The 21,129-nt window shown below is 41.6% G+C and overlaps 2 protein-coding genes across 3 annotated transcripts in view; one reads left to right on the top strand and one right to left on the bottom strand.

Moving 5' to 3' along the window:
- Positions 1 to 2,674, top strand: part of LOC133419839 (signal transducer and activator of transcription 5B-like) — a 76,000-nt gene extending 73,326 nt beyond the window's left edge. For both annotated transcript variants that reach the window (XM_061709300.1, XM_061709301.1), the window contains 2 exons: positions 1,858 to 1,898; positions 2,082 to 2,674. In XM_061709300.1, coding sequence (XP_061565284.1) covers positions 1,858 to 1,898; positions 2,082 to 2,227 — 187 coding nt within the window. In that variant the 3' untranslated portion in view covers positions 2,228 to 2,674. The remainder of the gene's footprint in view (positions 1 to 1,857; positions 1,899 to 2,081) is intronic.
- Positions 2,675 to 3,216: 542 nt separating this feature from the next.
- LOC133419841 (alpha-N-acetylglucosaminidase-like) lies at positions 3,217 to 20,181 on the bottom strand. Its single transcript, XM_061709302.1, has 7 exons — positions 19,744 to 20,181; positions 14,121 to 14,268; positions 12,270 to 12,416; positions 11,400 to 11,485; positions 10,127 to 10,383; positions 7,816 to 8,504; positions 3,217 to 7,101 (listed from the first exon to the last, which is right to left on the bottom strand). The coding sequence occupies exons 1-7, from the start codon at positions 20,178 to 20,180 to the stop codon at positions 6,571 to 6,573; spliced, it is 2,295 nt and encodes a 764-aa protein (XP_061565286.1). The 5' UTR covers position 20,181; the 3' UTR covers positions 3,217 to 6,570.
- Between the last annotated feature and the right edge of the window lie 948 nt (positions 20,182 to 21,129).

Here is a 21,129-nt window from a genome sequence, read left to right as displayed (position 1 = left end):
CCAACTAGTTAGTACTAGTACTATAACTACCCCAACTAGTTAGTACTAGTACTATAACTACCCCAACTAGTTAGTACTAGTACTATAACTACCCCAACTAGTTAGTACTAGTACTATAACTACCCCAACTAGTTAGTACTAGTACTATAACTACCCCAACTAGTTAGTACTAGTACTATAACTACCCCAACTAGTTAGTACTAGTACTATAACTACCCCAACTAGTTAGTACTAGTACTATAACTACCCCAACTAGTTAGTACTAGTACTATAACTACCCCAATTAGTTAGTACTAGTACTATAACTACCCCAACTAGTTAGTACTAGTACTATAACTACCCCAACTAGTTAGTACTAGTACTATAACTACCCCAATTAGTTAGTACTAGTACTATAACTACCCCAACTAGTAAGTACTAGTACTATAACTACTATAACTACCCCAACTAGTGAGTACTAGTACTATAACTACCCCAACTAGTTAGTACTAGTACTATAACTACCCCAACTAGTTAGTACTAGTACTATAACTACCCCAACTAGTTAGTACTAGTACTATAACTACCCCAACCTAGTACTATAACTACCCCAACTAGTTAGTACTAGTACTATAACTACCCCAACTAGTTAGTACTAGTACTATAACTACCCCAATTAGTTAGTACTAGTACTATAACTACCCCAACTAGTGAGTACTAGTACTATAACTACCCCAACTAGTTAGTACTAGTACTATAACTACCCCAACTAGTTAGTACTAGTACTATAACTACCCCAACTAGTTAGTACTAGTACACACATTTACCCCAACTAGTTAGTACTAGTACTATAACTACCCCAACTAGTTAGTACTAGTACTATAACTACCCCAAATAGTTAGTACTAGTACTATAACTACTCCAACTAGTTAGTACTAGTACTATAACTACCCCAACTACTCCAACTAGTTAGTACTAGTACTATAACTACCCCAACTACTCCAACTAGTTAGTACTAGTACTATAACTACCCCAACTACTCCAACTAGTTAGTACTAGTACTATAACTACCCCAACTAGTTAGTACTAGTACTATAACTACCCCAACTACTCCAACTAGTTAGTACTAGTACTATACCTGTTTAACCCTCCATGTTAGTACTAGTACACCTGTTTTACTCTGATAGGAAGTACTTTAGCTCCTGATGATACTTGATGTAGCGTATGAGATGTAATTTAATGTAGTTGATGTTAGCGTTTGTGCTAAGCTAACCTCATCTCTGTTGTAGTAGTTTGTTGTTAGCCTCAGTGCTAAGCTAATTAAGCTAACCCGTCTCTGGTCCTCAGAGCTAAGCTAACTAAGCTAACTCTTGACTCTGCTGTCGTTAGCTTCAGTGCTAAGCTAACCCGTCTCTGGTCCTCAGTGCTAAGCTAACCCGTCTCTGCTGTAGTAGTTTGTCGTTAGCCTCAGAGCTAAGCTAACTAGGCTAACTCTCCCCCCAGCTCTGACACCATGCTGGTCCTCAGAGCTATGCTAACTAAGCTAACTCTTGACTCTGCTGTTGTTAGCTTCAGTGCTAAGCTAACCCGTCTCTGGTCCTCAGAGCTAAGCTAACTAAGCTACCTCTCCCCCCAGCTCTGACACCATGCTAGTCCTCAGTGCTAAGCTAACTGAGCTACCTCTCCCCCCAGCTCTGACACCATGCTAGTCCTCAGTGCTAAGCTAACTGAGCTACCTCTCCCCCCAGCTCTGACACCATGCTGGTCCTCAGAGCTAAGCTAACTAAGCTAACTGAGCTAACTCTCCCCCCAGCTCTGACACCATGCTGGTCCTCAGAGCTAAGCTAACTAAGCTAACTGAGCTACTTCTCCCCCCAGCTCCGACACCATGCTGGATCCAGACGGAGACTTCGACCTGGAGGACACGATGGACGTGGCCCGGCACGTGGAGGAGCTGCTGCGCCGCCCGCTAGCTAGCACGTGGACCGGCCCGCAGCCCTGAACCGGTCTGGACCTCGACCAGGACCAGGACCTGGACCAGGACCAGGACCAGGACCAGGTCCAGGTCCAGGACCAGGACCAGGTCCAGGACATGGTCCTGGTCCAGGACCAGACTTTACAGGACTCAAACCGGGTCCGGTTCTTCAGCAGCATCACTTTTATCACAATCAGAGGGAACGATCACGACGTCACAGATGAGACTTCACGGTTAAAACCACCGAGTGGCAGAAAAATACAAATATTTTAGAGGAGGAACATTTTTTTTTCATTATGCACTTCGAGAAAAAAGTAGAAATTTCGAGAAAAAAGTAGAAATTTCGAGATTAATGTTGAAGTAAAATTTCCAATAAAAAAGTCAAAATGTTGAGAAAAAAGTCAAAATGTCGAGAAAAAAATTTGAAATGTCTAGAAAAAAGTCAAAATGTTGAGAAAAAATGAATGAAAATGAATGAAAAAGTGAATAAAGTTGAAATGTTGAGGAAAAAAAGCCCCCCAATGTGAATAATGTTTAAAGATTGAATCTCTTTTGTATTAATTACATTATTTTTCTACGTTTGGTTGTCCAGGAATCCAATAAAAAGATGATTTTCATGATTTGACCACATGATCATATAGAGCAGCAGCTCCTGTAACGACGTCTGAACGTCCAGCTGAATTCTGGGAAATAAACATCTTTCATGGTTTAGAGAGAGAATGTGTTGTTGTTCTGTTCTTTTTACCCACAAACACCATTGTTCTTATTTATTGATGTCATAATCTACAGGTGGAGGTCGGAAAATTTGAATATATTGCAAAACTTCATTCGTAGTGAATTCAACTAAAGGTGAAACAAATATATTATTTCCCTCTACATTCAAAGTGAGATATTTCAAGCCTTTATTTGTTATAATTTTGGTGATTATGGCTCACAGTTTATGAAAACCCCAAATAAAAAATCTATATTACGAAATCAATAAACAATTAAATCATCAAAATTATAACAAATAAAGGTTTAACATATATTACATAGTCTCATTACATACTTTGCATGTAATGAGACTATGTAATATATTAGTTTCACCTTTTAAGTTGAATTATTGAAATAAATTAACTTTTACACCATATTCTAGTTGAATTATTGAAATTAATTTACTTTTACACTATATTCTAGTTGAATTATTAAAATAAATTAACTTTTCCACCATATTCTAGTTGAATTATTGAAATTAATTTACTTTTACACCATATTCTAGTTGAATTATTAAAATAAATTAACTTTTACACCATATTCTAGTTGAATTATTGAAATTAATTAACTTTTACACCATATTCTACATCTTGGCTGATGTGGACAAACATAGCATAGGAGGCTAGTTCAGTTGCTAGCATGGTTGTCTGTCTGTACAGTCATGCAAGTTCAATGCTATTAAGGCACTTTAAACTTTAAATCAAAGCATTTTGTTTATTCATATAAAATAAATACATGTCTATGCAGTTTATACAAAAACCTTGTATGTCAATGTTTTACATCTCACTGACGTCAAACGTTTACACACGTGTTAACCTCCTAACAGCTAAATCACACAGCTAACTTTACATTTAAATGTACAAAAATAAACCATTTTTATGTTATTGATTCATTGTTCTTCTGGTTTTTATTTTTTTGTGCTTATGTTCGAAATAAAAGACGTCAAATAGAAGAAAAAAAACAATCAAAAAATAAACATGTTTTAAGACTAGAATGTCTGCAGTTTAGAAGTTTTGTCCCTTTTTTACGGCGCCTGCGTTGCTGAAATCTGGGCATTTCTGTTTCTGAAAAGGTGTGTTGAGCCGCATTTTGTAATAACGGTTTATTTTGTAATAAACGTCCAAAATGTAATAACTTTTTCATTTCATTTTGTAATAAACTGCCCCATTATGTAATACATTTTGCCAAATTATGTAATAAGTTATTGCATTTTGAAATTATTATAAAATGCACTTGACAACTTTTTTTATTTTCTAGGAAATGTAATAACATGCATTATGTAATAATACCTATTATTGTTGTTTGTTTAACAATGAATTTATACAAGAGTGACTTTTGTTGTTTTTTATGCAATTTCCCTCAGAGCTATGTAGCCAATAAATCTATCTATAAAACTCCAAATATAACTTTAGTTTTCTATTTGAAGTTTGGAATTATATAGGCCGATAACAAACAAATAAACTATGTTTAGAATTGTTATTACATAATGCACCATGTTATTACATTTTCTAGAGAATAAAAAAGTTGCAAGTGCATTTTGTAATAATCTTCTCAAAATGTAATAACTTATTACATAATGCGGCAAAATTTATTACAAAATGCGTCGGGGTAGTTTATTACAAAATGCAGCAGTTTATTACAAAATGAAATGACAAAGTTAGTACATTTTGGACGTATATAACAAAATGCGGCTCAACAAGGTGGCGACGCTAGCTAGCGCTCCTCTTGGTCACTCCCTCGCAAGGCCACATCTTGGACACTCCCTAGCAAGGCCACATCTTGGACACTCCCTAGCAAGGCCACATCTTGGACACTCCCTAGCAAGGCCACATCTTGGACACTCCCTCTCAAGGCCACATCTTGGACACTCCCTAGCAAGGCCACATCTTGGACACTCCCTAGCAAGGCCACATCTTGGACACTCCCTAATAAGGCCACATCTTGGACACTCCCTAGCAAGGCCACATCTTGGACACTCCCTCTCAAGGCCACATCTTGGACACTACCTAGCAATGCCACATCTTGGACACTCCCTAGCAAGGCCACATCTTGGACACTCCCTAGCAAGGCCACATCTTGGACACTCCCTAGCAAGGCCACATCTTGGACACTCCCTAGCAAGGCCACATCTTGGACACTCCCTAGCAAGGCCACATCTTGGACACTCCCTAGCAAGGCCACATCTTGGACACTCCCACACAAGGCCACACCTTGGACACTCCCTAGCAAGGCCACATCTTGGACACTCCCTAGCAAGGCCACATCTTGGACACTCCCTAGCAAGGCCACATCTTGGACACTCCCTCACAAGGCCACATCTTGGACACTCCCTAGCAAGGCCACATCTTGGACACTCCCTAGCAAGGCCACATCTTGGACACTCCCTAGCAAGGCCACATCTTTGACACTCCCTAGCAAGGCCACATCTTGGACACTCCCTAGCAAGGCCACATCTTGGACACTTCATGGCAGGGGCACACTGTTTCCAGTTCACAGTCTCAGAAAACAGGAGCCGGGGCCGGGGCCCCGGACAAAATAATCTAAGATGGGCCCCCCTGCGCCCAGATCTCTCCTTCTCCTCTTCCTCTCCTCTCCCTCTGCTCTTCAGGTTTTTATACAAGCTAATGGACGTTAACATTAGAGCTAGCCAGTTAGGTTAAGTTAAAGGTTGGTAAACGTTGTAACTGTTTCTTACCTTGCTCTACTCTGACTTTATTAATTCCAGCTTCACCGTCACCACCTTTTTAAAATATTTGTGTACAGAATCTCTGAGGCCTCTATTTTCTTCTTCTCTTCTTCTCTTCTTTTCTGAGCACCGGACTTGTGCTGACCGGACATTTTGACCATTCTAATGGTTGAATTAAATGATAACATCAAATTTTGATCAGCGGTCAAACCATTTTTGTGTTGGGGGTTCTTGACCACAAGGACAATTAGGAAGAAAACAACTAACAAGCTTTTATGTAACTCAACTACTACATATTCTTTCCACAAATAGGCATATTTTGAAACATTTTGAAAAATGATTCCATAATTTAATGAGAATAAAAAAAAAAATTAAAAGAAAATTAAAGAAAAAAAAAAGATTTTTTTTTTTTTCCAGTTCTGGGCCCCCCCCTACCCTGGGCCCGGGTCAACAGACCCGTTTGTCCCCCCCTATCGGCGGGCGTGCTCAAAGGTACTACAGTAGATGATCTAAATTTATCAAAACAACTTTACTATCGAATGGCTCGATCATTAGAAGTAGTGATGCACCGAAATGAAAATTTGTGGCCGAAACCGAAAATAATAATAAACACTTGGCTGGATACCGAACAATACCCAACATGGTTCTTCAGCAGTTTTTCATTTATTTTGCCAATTTTTTCACCATTGCATAAATCAAATACATTTGATTTAGGCTTTTAAAAGAAAAAAATCTTTTACAAAATTACAAGGTAGAAAATATTTATTGAACATAAAAAAATGAAAATTTTTTAATTTCCCAGCATTATGTTGTTTTGGTTCCACCTCCTGGTGAATGTTGGTAAAATTCTTATGGGGTTACTTTTTGGTTGGCCAACGATTTATGTAGTGCGCAACGTTACGGGACGGAGCGGCCAGTCTATTTCCTTATTTTACAACGCCGTTATTAATTGTTCGTTTTTTTCCCACTTATTCCACCGAACACCGAAAGTGTTTTTTTGCCATTTATGGTCGAACAATTTCGGTTACCGAACAATCGGTGCATCACTAATTAGAGGGTAACAATTACAATATAAATCACAAGATATATCTGAACCAGTTCAGAGTTCAGAACCGGGCTGTCTTAGTCTTAAGTCTTAGTAGGTCCATCTCAAGCCGTCCAGCGGCGGCGCCGGCGGTCATAGTCTCTTGAGCGCCTGGGGGAAGTACTTGAGGAAGATCCGCTGGGCGATCTCCAGGACGTCGCCCTGGGGTTGGGACGGGTACGTCCGGCCGTTGTACACGAAGCCCTTCTCCACCCGGAACGCCGCCCGGTCGAAGGCGTCCTGCCTGAAGGGCCGCCCGGCGTCCAGACACTCCACCAGCGTTTGCAGGAAGAGGCTCCAGCGCTGGGCGTAGTAGTCCTCCACCAGACCCCCCCACTGCTTGTTGGCGTAGTCCAGGATCTCCCCGCCGGGCCCCCACAGGGTCAACTGGTTCCGGCCGTTCATGTCGTAGAGCGCCGCCTCCTTCTCGTCCAGCGCCAGGGAGCGCGCCCGCCCGAGCCACGCCCCCAGCAGGAAGTGGCGGTTGGTGTTGAGTAACCGGTTCAGCTCCGGCAGCAGGTCGTACACCAGAACCCCGCCTGCCGTCAGCAGCTCCGGCATCCGCTTGCTCCGGAACGCGTCCACGACGTCGCGGTAGAAGGACGACGTCAGCACCTGCAGCGCCTGCAAATGGTGCATGAATTAGTAGATTATAGTATTCTGCAAATTATGTTTAAAGCTCATAAGAAAACTTTACTAATCAACATTCAGAAAAGATTTGATGTATATATTATATATTATTATATATTAATAAAAAAAATCAGCTGTTTTTCTGAATTAACTAGATAATTATCTCAGAATTCCGAGAAAAGTTTTAATGAAAAAAAAATAAAATCTGCACATAATTCAGAAAAACAGCAGCTTTTTTTCTCTCAAGTGTATGCAATACGCTTCTGTATTTTCGGGCATGAAGGTTTATTTCCCTTTGATTTTGTTGAATGACTGTTTATTTGTTTTCTTTTCTGATGTTTTGTGTCATTATTTCAATAAATCAATCAATCACCTTTTTGTCGGTGTGAATTTTTGTTGACGATATTTTGTTCAGATTTTTCGTTGACGACAATATTTAGTGAGAATTTCGTTGACGATATTTAGTCAAAATTTTCGTTGACAACGAAATTTAGTCCGAATTTTCGTTGACGATATTTAGTCCGAATTTTCGTTGACGATATTTGGTGCAAATTTTTGTTGACGATATTTAGTCCGAATTAATAATACGTTGGGTCCAGTTATAATATTTTTTTTTTAGGTTTTCTTATGTTTTTATGTGATCAGTAGCTAAAAAATCCTGATCAGGACAACCCTATTCTTTTTTATTTATAATCATTCCTCCCTCACCTGCCGGGTGACGTCCACCAGGTCGTAGCGGAACGTCTCCTGCTGCACCAGGTCCGGCGCCGCCGCCACCATGAGCCTCCAGGCCTCATACAGCCCGGCCGGGTCGTACCAGAGCTCCGTGTTCATGTGCAGGTTGGGCCGGCGCACCAGCGGGCTGTGGTTGTGGTTCTTGTAGTGCGGAACGGTGCAGTTGTAGACGCCGGCGAACAGCAGGCGCCACGCCGCCGCCGTCAGGTTCCCCGCCGCGCCGCCGCCGCCGGTGCCGTAGCGCCGCGCGGCGTACAGCGACGCCCACTTGGCCAGGTCCACCGGCTCGCGCCGCCACGCTAGCTCGCTCATCAGCTCGTACACGACCGGGTTCTGCTCGATTCCCTCGGGCGCCATGCCCACGCCCACCAGGGTGGAGTTGGGGAAACGCAGCGCCGCGAAGGGGCCGGCGTTGACGGTCTCCACCGTGCCGAACAGGCCGCTGTTTCCTCCGAAGTTGTGCAGCATGCACCAGACGAAGGGCTGGCCGTAGAAGGACTGGGTGGACGAGTAGAGCGGCTCCGTCTCGGCGAACAGATCCAGCACGATCAATCGACCGATCGGAACGCCGCGCAGCAGCGATCGGATCTGGGCCGGTTTCCAGAAGGAGGAGTCGCTGAAGAACAACCAGCCCTGCATCAGCCAGACGGCGTCCGGGTCCACTGGGGAGACGGAGAACAGGTTTGGACATTGAAATAATGCATGGATGAACGGAATAAACGACTGGAAACATCTTTCTGCCAAAATTGAAAAGCAAGAATCTCGGATGAATCGGGCTGCAAAGGGGCCAGTCATAAGCCCCGCCCCCCGGCCCGGCTCTGATACCGTATTTTCGCGACCATTAGGCGCATATAATCGTCTTATTTTTTTTTTCAAAACGCCCAATGGCGCAGGGTGGGCGGGGAGGTGGGCCTGCCCGGCAGCGGGCTCCGTCGTTTACTGTTGATGGATTGTTGATGCTAACGTGGGCTAATGTGCTGTTCGAGCTTTCACAAAAGCCGGCATCATTTCGGAGGGGCCGCAGAGCAAGAGCTAGTAGGAGCTAGTAGATGCTAGTAGGAGCTAGTAGATGCTAGTAGGAGCTAGTAGGTGCTAGTAGGAGCTAGTAGGTGCTAGTAGGAGCTAGTAGGTGCTAGTAGGTACTAATAGGTAATAGTAGGTACTAGTAGGAGCTTGTAGGTGCTAGTGGGATCTAGTAGGTGCTAGTAGGAGCTAGTAGGTGCTAGTAGGTGCTAGTAGGAGCTAATAGTAGCTAGTAGGAGCTAGTAGGTGCTAGTAGATGCTAGAGGGAGCTAGTGGGTGCTAGTAGGAGCTAGTGGGTGCTAGTGGGTGCTAGTAGGAGGTAGTAGGTGCTAGAGGGAGCTAGTAGGTGCTAGTAGGAGCTAGTGGGTGCTAGTAGGTGCTAGTAGGAGCTAGTAGGAGCTAGTAGATGCTAGTGGGAGCTAGTAGGTGCTAGTAGGAGCTAGTAGGAGCTAGTAGATGCTAGTAGGTGCTAAGGGGTGCTTGTAGGTGCTAGTAGGTGCTAGTAGGAGCTTGTAGCTGCTAGTAGGAGCTAATAGTAGCTAGTAGGAGCTAGTAGGTGCTAGTAGATGCTAGAGGGAGCTAGTGGGTGCTAGTAAGTGCTAGTAGGTGCTAGTAGGAGCTAATAGTAGCTAGTAGGAGCTAGTAGATGCTAGAGGGAGCTAGTGGGTGCTAGTAGGAGCTAGTAGGAGCTAGTAGGTGCTAGTAAGAGCTAGTGGGTGCTAGTGGGTGCTAGTAGGAGCTAGTAGGTGCTAGTAGATGCTAGAGGGAGCTAGTAGGTGCTAGTAGGAGCTAGAGGGTGCTAGTAGGAGCTAGTAGGTGCTAGTAGGAGCTAGTAGGTGCTAGTGGGAGCTAGTAGGTGCTAGTAGGAGCTAGTAGGAGCTAGTAGATGCTAGTAGCTGCTAGTAGGAGCTAGTAGGTGCTAATGGGTGCTAGTAGGTGCTAGTAGGAGGTAGTAAGTGCTGGTAGGAGCTAGTAGGAGCTAGTAAATGCTAGTGTAGCAGCTCACCGGCCGTCATGGAGGCGAAGACGCTCCGGCTGACGGAGCTAGTAGGTGCTAGTAGATGCTAGTAGGTGCAAGTAGATACTAGTAGGGGCTAGTAGATGCTAGTAGGTGCTAGTAGATGCTAGTAGGGGCTAGTAGATGCTAGTAGAAGCTAGTAGGTGCTAGTAGGAGATAGTAGGTGCTAGTAGGTGCTAGTAGGAGCTAGTATGAGCTAGTAGGAGCTAGTAGGAGCTAGTAAATGCTAGTGTAGCAGCTCACCGGCCGTCATGGAGGCGAAGACGCTGCGGCTGACGGCCGACAGGTAGGCGGGGTCGGAGGAGGGCGGGGTCATCTCGTTGAAGGTGTCGGTGTTGTAGACGTGGTCGGTTCCGAACGTCTTCACCAGCTGAGACAGGAACAGAGACCCGATCCGGAGGAACAGCGGGTCCCGCGGGTCCAGCACGTACGAGCACGAGAAGCTGCAGTTGAAGTGAGACCAGGGGCCCAGCCGGGTCACGTTGGCCCCGGGGAAAAGCCTGGAAAATGTTGAGAAAAAAGTTGAAATGTTGAGAAAAAAGTGGAAATGTCGAGGAAAAAGTAAAAATGTCGAGAAAAAAAGTCAAAATGTCGAGAAAAAAGTCAAAATGACGAGAAAAAAGTACACATTTTGAGAAAAAAGTCAAAATGTTGAGGAAAAAGTGGAAATGTTGAGAAAAAAGTGGAAATGTTGAGGAAAAAGTGGAAATGTCGAGAAAAAAAGTCAAAATGTCGAGAAAAAAATCAAAATGTCGAGAAAAAAGTGGAAATGTCGAGATTATTGTTTAAATCTTCGTTAACAGAAATGTTGAAATGTAATATTCATTCTACACATTTTTACAGAATTGGAAAATGTTAAGAATGTTTGTGTTATGTTTGTCCTGCTACAGAAACCACATTAAAACAAAAAATATATTTCCCTCCCCGTCTATTTCCATTCTCAAACATTTTTGAAAAATCTCTAGGAGCCACTAGGGCGGCGCTAGAGAGAGAAAAAAAAGGAAAAAATAAGAAAAAAAGAAGAAAAAATAGAAAAAAGGAAAAAAATTTAAAAAAAGAAAAGGAAAAAAAAATAAAAAAAGGAAGAAAACAAAAGAAGAAAAAAAGAGGAAAAAATGGAAAAAAGAGAAGAAAAAAATTTAAAAAATAAGAGAAAAAAGAAGGAAAAAAGGGAAAAAAAGGAAAAAAGAAAAAAAGAAGAAAAAAGATCAAGGGAAAAAAGAAGAGAAAAAATAAGAAAAAGAAAAAAAGGAAGAAAAAGAAAGAGAAAAAAGGGCGGAAAAAAGGAAAAAAAGAATAAAAAAAGGGAGAAAAAGGAATTTTTGAAAAAGCTCCAGGAGCCACTAGGGCGGCGCTAGAGAGCCGCGGGTTGCTGATCCCTGGTTTAAACTAATACCCAACTCCAAACCCTCGTCCGGCTCTTACCGGAGATTTAGAGTCTTTAACTAAAACTAAAACAAGTAAAACAGCAGAACGTGAGAGTTCAGCACAAACATGTGTAATCTCTAAAACCCACCGGAGGATTCCTGGGGGAACGTTCCCGGAGAAGGCCGGGAGGACCGGGATCATGCCGAAGGCTCTCATCCGGGACAGGATCTTCATCTGCAGGAAGAAGAGGAGGTGAGGAGGAAATTCATGTAAAACTATCTATCCATCCATCCATCATCCATCCATCCATCCATCATCCATCCACTCCTCAGGAGAGGTGAGGATGAAATTCATGTAAAACTATCTATCCATCCATCCATCATCCATCCACTCCTCAGGAGATGTGAAGAGGGTTCATTCATGTAAAACTGTTTTCTTATTTCCAAGTTTGCCATTTCCTTCAGCATCATGACCCCAACTTTCCACATATAACATTATAACATTGATTTCTGGTTTAGATGATCTGTTGAAATCCCCTGCAGGGTGGTTGGTTTTACCTGCAGGGCGGTTGGTTTTACCTGCAGGGCGGTTGGTTTTACCTGCAGGGTGGTTGGTTTTACCTGCAGGGCGGTTGGTTTTACCTGCAGGGTGGTTGGTTTTACCTGCAGGGCGGTTGGTTTTTAGGGCGGTTTAGGGCGGTTTAGGGCGTTTTACCTGCAGGGTGGTTGGTTTTACCTGCAGGGCGGTTGGTTTTTAGGGCGGTTTAGGGCGGTTTAGGGCGTTTTACCTGCAGGGCGGTTGGTTTTACCTGCAGGGCGGTTGGTTTTACCTGCAGGGTGGTTGGTTTTACCTGCAGGGCGGTTGGTTTTACCTGCAGGGTGGTTGGTTTTACCTGCAGGGCGGTTGGTTTTACCTGCAGGGCGGTTGGTTTTACCTGCAGGGTGGTTGGTTTTACCTGCAGGGCGGTTGGTTTTACCTGCAGGGCGGTTGGTTTTACCTGCAGGGCGGTTGGTTTTACCTGCAGGGCCAGCTGGTTGACGTGCCAGGACTGCGGTAACGGTCCACCGAACCGGTTCATGTTCCCCATGCGGTTCCAGGCCAGGAACGCCGGGCCGGAGAAGAATTCCTCGATCTCAGACTGGTTCAGGCCCAGAGACCGGTAAACCTGCAGGACACAAATATAACAGGTGTTATTACATAATTATTACATTTACTAGAAAATACAACAGTTGCAAGTGCATTTTATAATAATCTTCCCAAAATGCAATAACTTATTACATAATGTGGCAAAATGTATTACAAAATAAAATGAAAAAGTTATTACATTTTGGACGTTTATTACAAAATGCGGCTCAACAAGGTTAAAGTTTTCCACAAGTATAATTGTGTAAAAATTGTGTAAAAATTGAATTTGGTGTTCAAAAAGTTTTTTTTCAAGTCTTGAAAAAGAATCTTATAATCAGGTCGTCTTATATTCAGGCCGATACAGTTTATCTAACGGAAACTCAACCTTCCCGTTAAAGCTAGCATCAGCAGCATCAGCAGCTAGCATCAGCAGCGTAGCATCAGCAGCGTAGCATCAGCAGCGTAGCGTCAGCAGCGTAGCATCAGCAGCGTAGCGTCAGCAGCATAGCTTTTTCATCCAAATTTCAACTTTTTTCTCAAAATTTCAACTTTTTTCTCAACTTTTTTCTCAAAATTTCAACTTTTCTCTCAAAATTTCAACTTTTTCATCAAAATTTCAACTTTTTTATCAACTTTTTTCTCAAGATTTCAACTTTTTTCTCAAAATTTCAACTTTTCTCTCAAAATTTCAACTTTTTCATCCAAATTTCAACTTTTTTCTCAAAATTTCAACTTCTTTCTCAACTTTTTTCTCAAAATTTCAACTTTTCTCTCAAAATTTCAACTTTTTCATCCAAATTTCATTTTTTTTCTCAAAGTTTCAACTTTTTCATCAAAATTTCAACTTTTTTCTCAAGATTTCAACTTTTTTCTCAAAATTTCAACTTTTTCATCAAAATTTCAACTTTTTTCTCAAGATTTCAACTTTTTTCTCGACTTTCTTCTCAAAATTTTAACTTTTTTCTCAAAATTTCAACTTTTTCATCCAAATTTAAACTTTTTTCTCAAAATTTCAACTTTTTTCTCAAAATTTCAACTTTGTTCTCGACTTTTTTCTCAATATTTCAACTTTTTTCTCAATATTGCAACTTTTTTCTCAAAATTTCAACTTTTTCATCAATATTTCAACTTTTTTCTCGACATTTAGACTTTTTTCTCGACATTTCAACTCTTTTCTCGGAATTTTTACTTTTCTCTCGTCCTCTCACCTCTAGCCCCGTCCTCTCACCTCTAACCCTTCATCCAAATTTCAACTTTTTTCTCAAAATTTCAACTTTTTCATCAATATTTCAACTTTTTTCTCAAAATTTCAACTTTTTCATCAATATTTCAACTTTTTTCTCAAAATTTCAACTTTTTTTCTCAAAATTTCAACTTTTTCATCAATATTTCCACTTTTTTCTCAAAATTTCAACTTTTTCATCAATATTTCCACTTTTTTCTCAAAATTTCAACTTTTCTCTCAACTTTTTTCTCAAAATTTCAACTTTTTTCTCAAAATTTTAACTTTTTTCTCGACATTTTTACTTTTTCCTCGCCCCCTCACCTCTAGCCCCGCCCCCTCCATAAGCCCCGCCCCCTCGCCCCTCACCTCTAGCCCCGCCCCCTCCCCTAAGCCCCGCCCCCTCACCTCCTGCCACACCACCTCCTGGCCCGTAAAGGCCAACGGCAGGTTGATTCCTGGCCCCGCCCCCTCACCTCTAGCCCCGCCCCCTCCCTAAGCCCCGCCCCCTCACCCTCTCACCTCCTGCCACACCACCTCCTGGCCGGTAAAGGCCAACGGCAGGTTGATTCCGTTCAGGGCCATCCAGTCGATCTCCTGCTGCCACCGAGTCCAGTCCCACCAGACGGAGGAGTAGGAGGAGGTGCAGACGTTCTGGTAGTACCGGAACCTGCAGAACCAGAACCAGAACCAGTTAGAACCAGTCCCACCAGACGGAGGAGTAGGAGGAGGTGCAGACGTTCTGGTAGTACCGGAACCTGCAGAACCAGAACCAGAACCAGTTAGAACCAGTCCCACCAGACGGAGGAGTAGGAGGAGGAGCAGACGTTCTGGTAGTACCGGAACCTGCAGAACCAGAACCAGAACCAGTTAGAACCAGTCCCACCAGACGGAGGAGTAGGAGGAGGAGCAGACGTTCTGGTAGTACCGGAACCTGCAGAACCAGAACCAGAACCAGAACCAGTTAGAACCAGAACCAGAACCTGCAGGAACCAGAACCAGAACCAGAACCAGTTAGAACCAGTCCCACCAGACGGAGGAGTATGATGATGAATGGAGTAATGAATGAATGAATGAATGAATCGATTAATGAATGAATGAATGAATGAATGGAGGAATGAATGAATCGATGAATGAATGAATGAATGAATCGATTAATGGATGAATGAATGAATGGAGGAATGAATGAATCGATTAATGAATGAATGAATGAATGGAGGAATGAATGGATGAATGAATGGATGAATGAATGAATGAATGAATGAATGAATGAATGGAGGAATGAATGAATGAATCGATTAATGAATGAATGAATGAATGGAGGAATGAATGGATGAATGAATGGATGAATGAATGAATGAATGGAGGAATGAATGAATGAATGGAGGAATGAATGAATCGATGAATGAATGAATGAATGAATCGATTAATGGATGAATGAATGAATGGAGGAATGAATGAATCGATTAATGAATGAATGAATGAATGGATGAATGAATGGAGGAATGAATGGATGAATGAATGAATGAATGGAGGAATGAATGAATGAATGGAGGAATGAATGAATCGATGAATGAATGAATGAATGAATCGATTAATGGATGAATGAATGAATGGAGGAATGAATGAATCGATTAATGAATGAATGAATGAATGGAGGAATGAATGGATGAATGAATGAATGAATGAATGAATGAATGGAGGAATGAATGAATGAATCGATTAATGAATGAATGAATGAATGGAGGAATGAATGGATGAATGAATGGAGGAATGAATGGATGAATGAATGAATGAATGGAGGAATGAATGAATGAATGGAGGAATGAATGAATGAATTGATGAATGAATGAATCGATGGAGGAATGAATGAATGAATGGGGGAATGAATGAATCGATGAATGAATGAATGAATGAATGAATGGAGGAATGAATGGATGAATGAATGAATGGAGGAATGAATGAATGAATTGATGAATGAATGAATGGAGGAATGAATGAATGGAGTAATGAATGAATGAATTGATGAATGAATGAATGAATCGATGAATGAATGAATGAATCGATGAATGAATGAATGAATGAATGAATGAATGAATGAATGAATGGAGGAATGAATGAATGAATGGAGTAATGAATGAATGAATTGATGAATGAATGAATGAATCGATGAATGAATGAATGAATCGATGAATGAATGAATGAATCGATGAATGAATGAATGAATGAATGGAGGAATGAATGAATGAATGGAGGAATGCATGAATGAATGAATGGATGAATGAAGGAATGAATTGAGGAATGAATGGATGAATTCATGAATGAATGAAATGGATGGAGGAATGAATGAATGGATGAATGAATGCATGAATGAAATGGATGAATGAATGAATGGATGAATGGAGGAATGAATGAATGAATGAATGAATGGAGGAATGAATGAATGGATGAATGGATGGATGAATGAAATGGATGGATGAATGGATGGATGAATGGATGAATGAATGGATGAATGAATAAAGGAATGAATGAATGGATGAATGGATGGATGAATGAAATGGATGGATGAATGGATGAATGGATGAATGAATGTATGCATGAATTAATGGATGGATGAATGAAATGGATGAATGAATGGATGGATGAATGAATGCATGAATGAATGGATGAATGGAGGAATGAAGGGATGAATGAATGAATGGATGAATGAATGGAGGAATTAATGAATGAATTAATGAATGAATGAAATGGATGGAGGAATGAATGAATGGATGAATGAATGCATGAATGAATGGATGGATGAATGAAATGGATGAATGAATGAATGAATGGATGAATGAATGAAATGGATGAATGGATGGATGAATGGATGGATGAATGGAGGAATGAAGGGATGAATGAATGGATGAATGAATGGAGGAATGAAGGGATGAATGAAGGGATGAATGAATGGAGGAATGAAGGGATGAATGAATGGATGAATGAATGAATGAAATGGATGGATGAATGAATGGAGGAATGAATGAATTAATTAATGAATGAAATGGTTGAATGGATGAATTAATGAATGGATGAATGAATGCATGAATGAATGAATGGATGAATGGTTGAATGGAGGAATGAATGAATGGAGGAATGAATGGATGAATGAATGAATGAATGAATGAATGATGGAGGAATGAATGAATGGAGTAATGAATGAATGAATGAATGAATGAATGGAGTAATGAATGAATGAATGAATGGAGGAATGAATGGATGAATGAATTAATGAATGAATGAATGAGGAATGAATGAATGGAGGAATGAATGGAGGAATGAATGAATGAATGAATGAATGAATGAATGAATGAATGAATGAATGAATGAATGAATGAATGAATGAAGCAAGAGTGAAAGCTGCAACAAAGATAAACCACCAGAGCCGCCGCAAGGGGTGTGTGAACCGTGCGACCGCGCAGGACCTCGCGCTATGGGCGGGTTTTGAAAAAGAAAAAAAAAAAAAAAAAGATTTTTTTTTTTTTTTTTTTAGTTTTTTCCCTTATAAATATCAACAGTCACGTTCCATTACAGACCTAAATGTGTGCTAGTCTGTGCATATCAATAAATATATGTGTCTGTTGTTCAATACAACTGATCAGACACAAGCTGCTCTGATCCAGGTCCAGGTCCAGATCCAGATCCAGATCCAGATCCAGGTCCAGGTCCAGATCCAGATCCAGATCCAGGTCCAGATCCAGGTCCAGGTCCAGATCCAGATCCAGGTCCAGATCCAGATCCAGATCCAGATCCAGGTCCAGGTCCAGATCCAGGTCCAGATCCAGATCCAGATCTGATCCAGGTCCAGGTCCAGATCCAGATCCAGGTCCAGGTCCAGATCCAGGTCCAGGTCCAGATCCAGATCAAGCTGCTCTGATCCAGACGGTGGAGTTGGAACAAACTGTCACACAATGTCGAGAGAACGAGACAGAATCAGGAAATTTCCATCAGGGGATGAAAAAAGAAAAAAACTAAAGAAAATGGAAGAGTTTAATGCCTCTCTGAAAGGCTCGTTAGATAAATTTGTTACAAAAATCACTGATCCCACCGGGTCTCAAGCAGCCGTGGGGCCCCGCGTCGAGGCAAGAGATGATGATGAGGCAGGGGAAGGTATCAGTATTTTGATCATTGGAGAGTTAAAATTGTGCATATAGACACCCGATCCGACCCGAAAAACCCAAAAGGGCCCCCCCAGCCATTTCGCACAGGGCCTCGCAGATCTCCCAGACGGCTCTGCACCAGAGATATTTGTAGTGGTGGTTGAGGCTTGTGCAGCCGACCCTGACGGGACACGCTGACTTCTGCTGAACCCACTTCCCCCTCACACCTCTGTGTCCTGGACGGGCCCCCAGGAGTCCGGCCTCGTTAGGACGGGCCCCCAGGAAAACCTTGTTAGGACGGGCCCCCAGGAGAACCTCGTTAGGGGCCACTATGCAAAAAATGTCCTAATGAGGCGACAAAAACCAGACAATCGTGCTATTGTTCCAGAACCAGCTCACAGACCCGTCTGTGTCCAACTTAGTGTAACTTAGTGTAACTCTACTACTGATTCTCATTCAGGGGGGGGCCGGAACCGGCCACCGGGCCACAACATTCATATGGACATTACACACACATACACACCTGCCCCCCACCACAGTTCCAGGGACAGATAATCCAGTAGTCTAGTCCTGATTCAGTTTTAGGGACCAGGGGTAGTGCTGGGCGGTATACCGGTTTATTTTTCTTATGATATGAATGTTTCATACACCGTAATACCGGTGAGTTTGTACAGTAGCTACACAACGTTGGGAACGTAGCGCAGCGCTACGCTAGCGCCGCTGGACACTGTTTGTGAGGGGACTGTTTAGCAGCAGTGATGCACCGATTGTTCGGTAACCCAAATTGTTCGGACGAAAATGGCAAAAAAACACTTTGGGTGTTCGGTGGAATAAGTGGGAAAAAAACTAACAATTAATAACGGCGTTGTAATATAAGGAAATAGACTGGCCGCTCCGTAACGGCTGCACCACAAACATAAATCGTTGGCCAACCAAAAAGTAACCACATAAGAATTTTACCAACATTCACCAGGAGGTGGAACCAAAACAACATAATGCTGGAAATTAAAACATGTTCAGTTTTTTATGTTCAATAAATAATTTCTACCTTGTAATTTTGTAAAAGATTTTTTTCTTTGAAAAGCCTAAATCAAATGTATTTGATTTAGGCATCCTCCTCATGACAGTAAAATAGGCCATTCTAAGCCAATTTACTGCAGCAATTCCTTTCCAAATCATTAGAAAATGTGGTTAACACCCAGTTGTGCATGAAAAAGAAAATACCGTGATATACCGTGAAACTGATATCATTTTGAAAAATACCGCGATATACTTTTGGTCATACCGCCCAGCACTAACCAGGGGTTTCGACTTTTTTTTGTCAAAATGACAAAAAACTTTCGACTTTTTTCTCAACATTTTGACTTTTTTCTCAACATTTTGACTTTTTTCTCGACATTTCAACTTTTTTTGTCAAAATGACAAAGAACTTTGTACTTTTTTCTAAACATTTCGACTTTTTTCTCGACATTTTGACTTTTTTTCTCGACATTTTGACTTTTTTTCTCGACATTTTGACTTTTTTTTTCGACATTTTGACTTTTTTCTCGACATTTTGACTTTTTTCTCGACATTTTGACTTTTTTCTCGACATTTTGACTTTTTTCTTGACATTTCAACTTTTTTCTCGACATTTCGACTTTTTTTTTTACATTTGACTTTTTTCTCGACATTTTGACTTTTTTCTCGACATTTCGACTTTTTTTCTCGAAATTTCGACTTTTTATTCGACATTTTTCTCGAAATTTTGACTTTTTTCTTGAATATTTTGACTTTTTTCTCAAAATTTTGACTTTTTTCTCGAATATTTTGACTTTTTTCTTGAATATTTTGACTTTTTTCTCAAAATTTTGACTTTTTTCTCGAATATTTTGACTTTTTTCTCGAATATTTTGACTTTTTTCTCAATATTTCAACATTAATCTCGACATTTTGACTTTTTTCAAAAAATGTTGACTTTATTATCGACATTTTTCCTGCTCTCTCCCTTAGCCCCGCCCCCTCACCTGTGCGCGGTGCTGATGCGCAGAACGCCCCTGATCCGGGGCAGCGGGTCGGGCAGCGTCAGCTGGTTTCCGGTCCAGGACACGTGACACCTGCAGAAATACTTCAGGTAATTGTGCACGCCCGCGGCCGCGGCCACGCCGCTCGTGCCCGCCGCGGCCACGCGCCCGTCGCGCAGCGAGCGCAGCTCGCACACGTCGGTGCGCGGGCCCGCGGGCCCGGTGCCGGGGCTCGTCCCCCCCGCCAGGCTCCGGTTCACCGACACCACGAAGTCCCCGGAGCGAGACCCGAGCAGCCGCCGCAGCAGAGCCGCCACGGCGCGGGCCTGGGCCGGGTCGCTGCTCCCGGGGCCCGGGCCGGGACCCAGGCGGTCCAGGAAGGGGAACCGGGCCTGGACCGGGACCAGGACCAGGATCAGGACCAGCAGGCAGGAGTTCATCCTTAATGGAACCAGGAAACTAAAATTTACTCCCAAAGAACCGCCGGCCAATCAGAGGCCGCTGTAGTGGTCACGTGACCGCCGTCAGCTGATTTTAAAAGTTTGGTGTTTTTAAAATGTGGGAGAGGGGTGTGTTGTATTTATTTATTTATATTTATTTATTTTTCGTTCTTCTTATCTATTTATTTTTGTTTAATTATTGTTATGAAAAGTTAAAAAAGGGGGGGAAATATTGATATTTTATTGTATTTTTTATTGAACATGTATCATTTACAATTAGAGATTAGAGAGTTTTTTTCCTGCATATATATATATATTAATGTTTAATACCATGTTGTTAAGAACCTAAAGCATATACAGATGTATGTCGAGAAAAAAGTCGAAATGTCGAGAAAAAAGTCAAAATGTTGAGAAAAAAGTCAAAATTTCGTGAATAAAGTTGAAATGTTGGGAAAAAAGGCTTTTTTCTTGACATTTCGAGCGGGCCTGGACCGGGTCGCTGCTCCCGGGACCGGGTCCGGGGCCGAGGCGGTCCAGGAACGGGAACCGGCCCTGGACCGGGACCAGGACCAGGAGGAAAATTTACTTTTTTATTCTTTTATTTTATTTATTTTATTATGTATTAAAGTACTTGAATTTACTTAAGATTATTTTAATTTAAGCTATTTTTCATTAATTTCATTTATTTTATTATTTTATTGATTTAATTTGCCTGAAAATGATTATTTTGTACTTTTGTCTGTTTGAATGGTTGTGTTAAAAAAATAAATCAGACTTTACTCAACAGTTACTCAGTACTTGAGTAGTTTTTTCACCAAGTACTTTTTTACTTTTACTCAAGTAATTATTTGGATGACTATTATTGATTATATGATTATATTATTGTCAAAATGGTTTATTCACAAATCCTGGTATATTAATCAAAAGCCTCTTTTTTTTATTTTTACCA

The sequence above is a fragment of the Cololabis saira genome, chromosome 19, assembly GCF_033807715.1.
Source record: "Cololabis saira isolate AMF1-May2022 chromosome 19, fColSai1.1, whole genome shotgun sequence".
Lineage (NCBI taxonomy): Eukaryota > Metazoa > Chordata > Actinopteri > Beloniformes > Belonidae > Cololabis > Cololabis saira.
This window is presented reverse-complemented; position numbering and strand designations above follow the sequence as displayed.

What these genes read in the sequence shown, in the direction of transcription:
- LOC133419841 (XM_061709302.1), bottom strand. Translation starts at nt 20,180, where the DNA reads ATGAACTCCTGCCTGCTGGTCCTGATCCTGGTCCTGGTCCCGGTCCAG. An exon ending in CGCATCAGCACCGCGCACAG is followed by an intron (nt 14,269 to 19,743) that starts GTGAGGGGGCGG and finishes CTGGTTCTGCAG; the next exon opens with GTTCCGGTACTACCAGAACG. An exon ending in GTTCCCCCAGGAATCCTCCG is followed by an intron (nt 10,384 to 11,399) that starts GTGGGTTTTAGA and finishes AACATTTTCCAG; the next exon opens with GCTTTTCCCCGGGGCCAACG.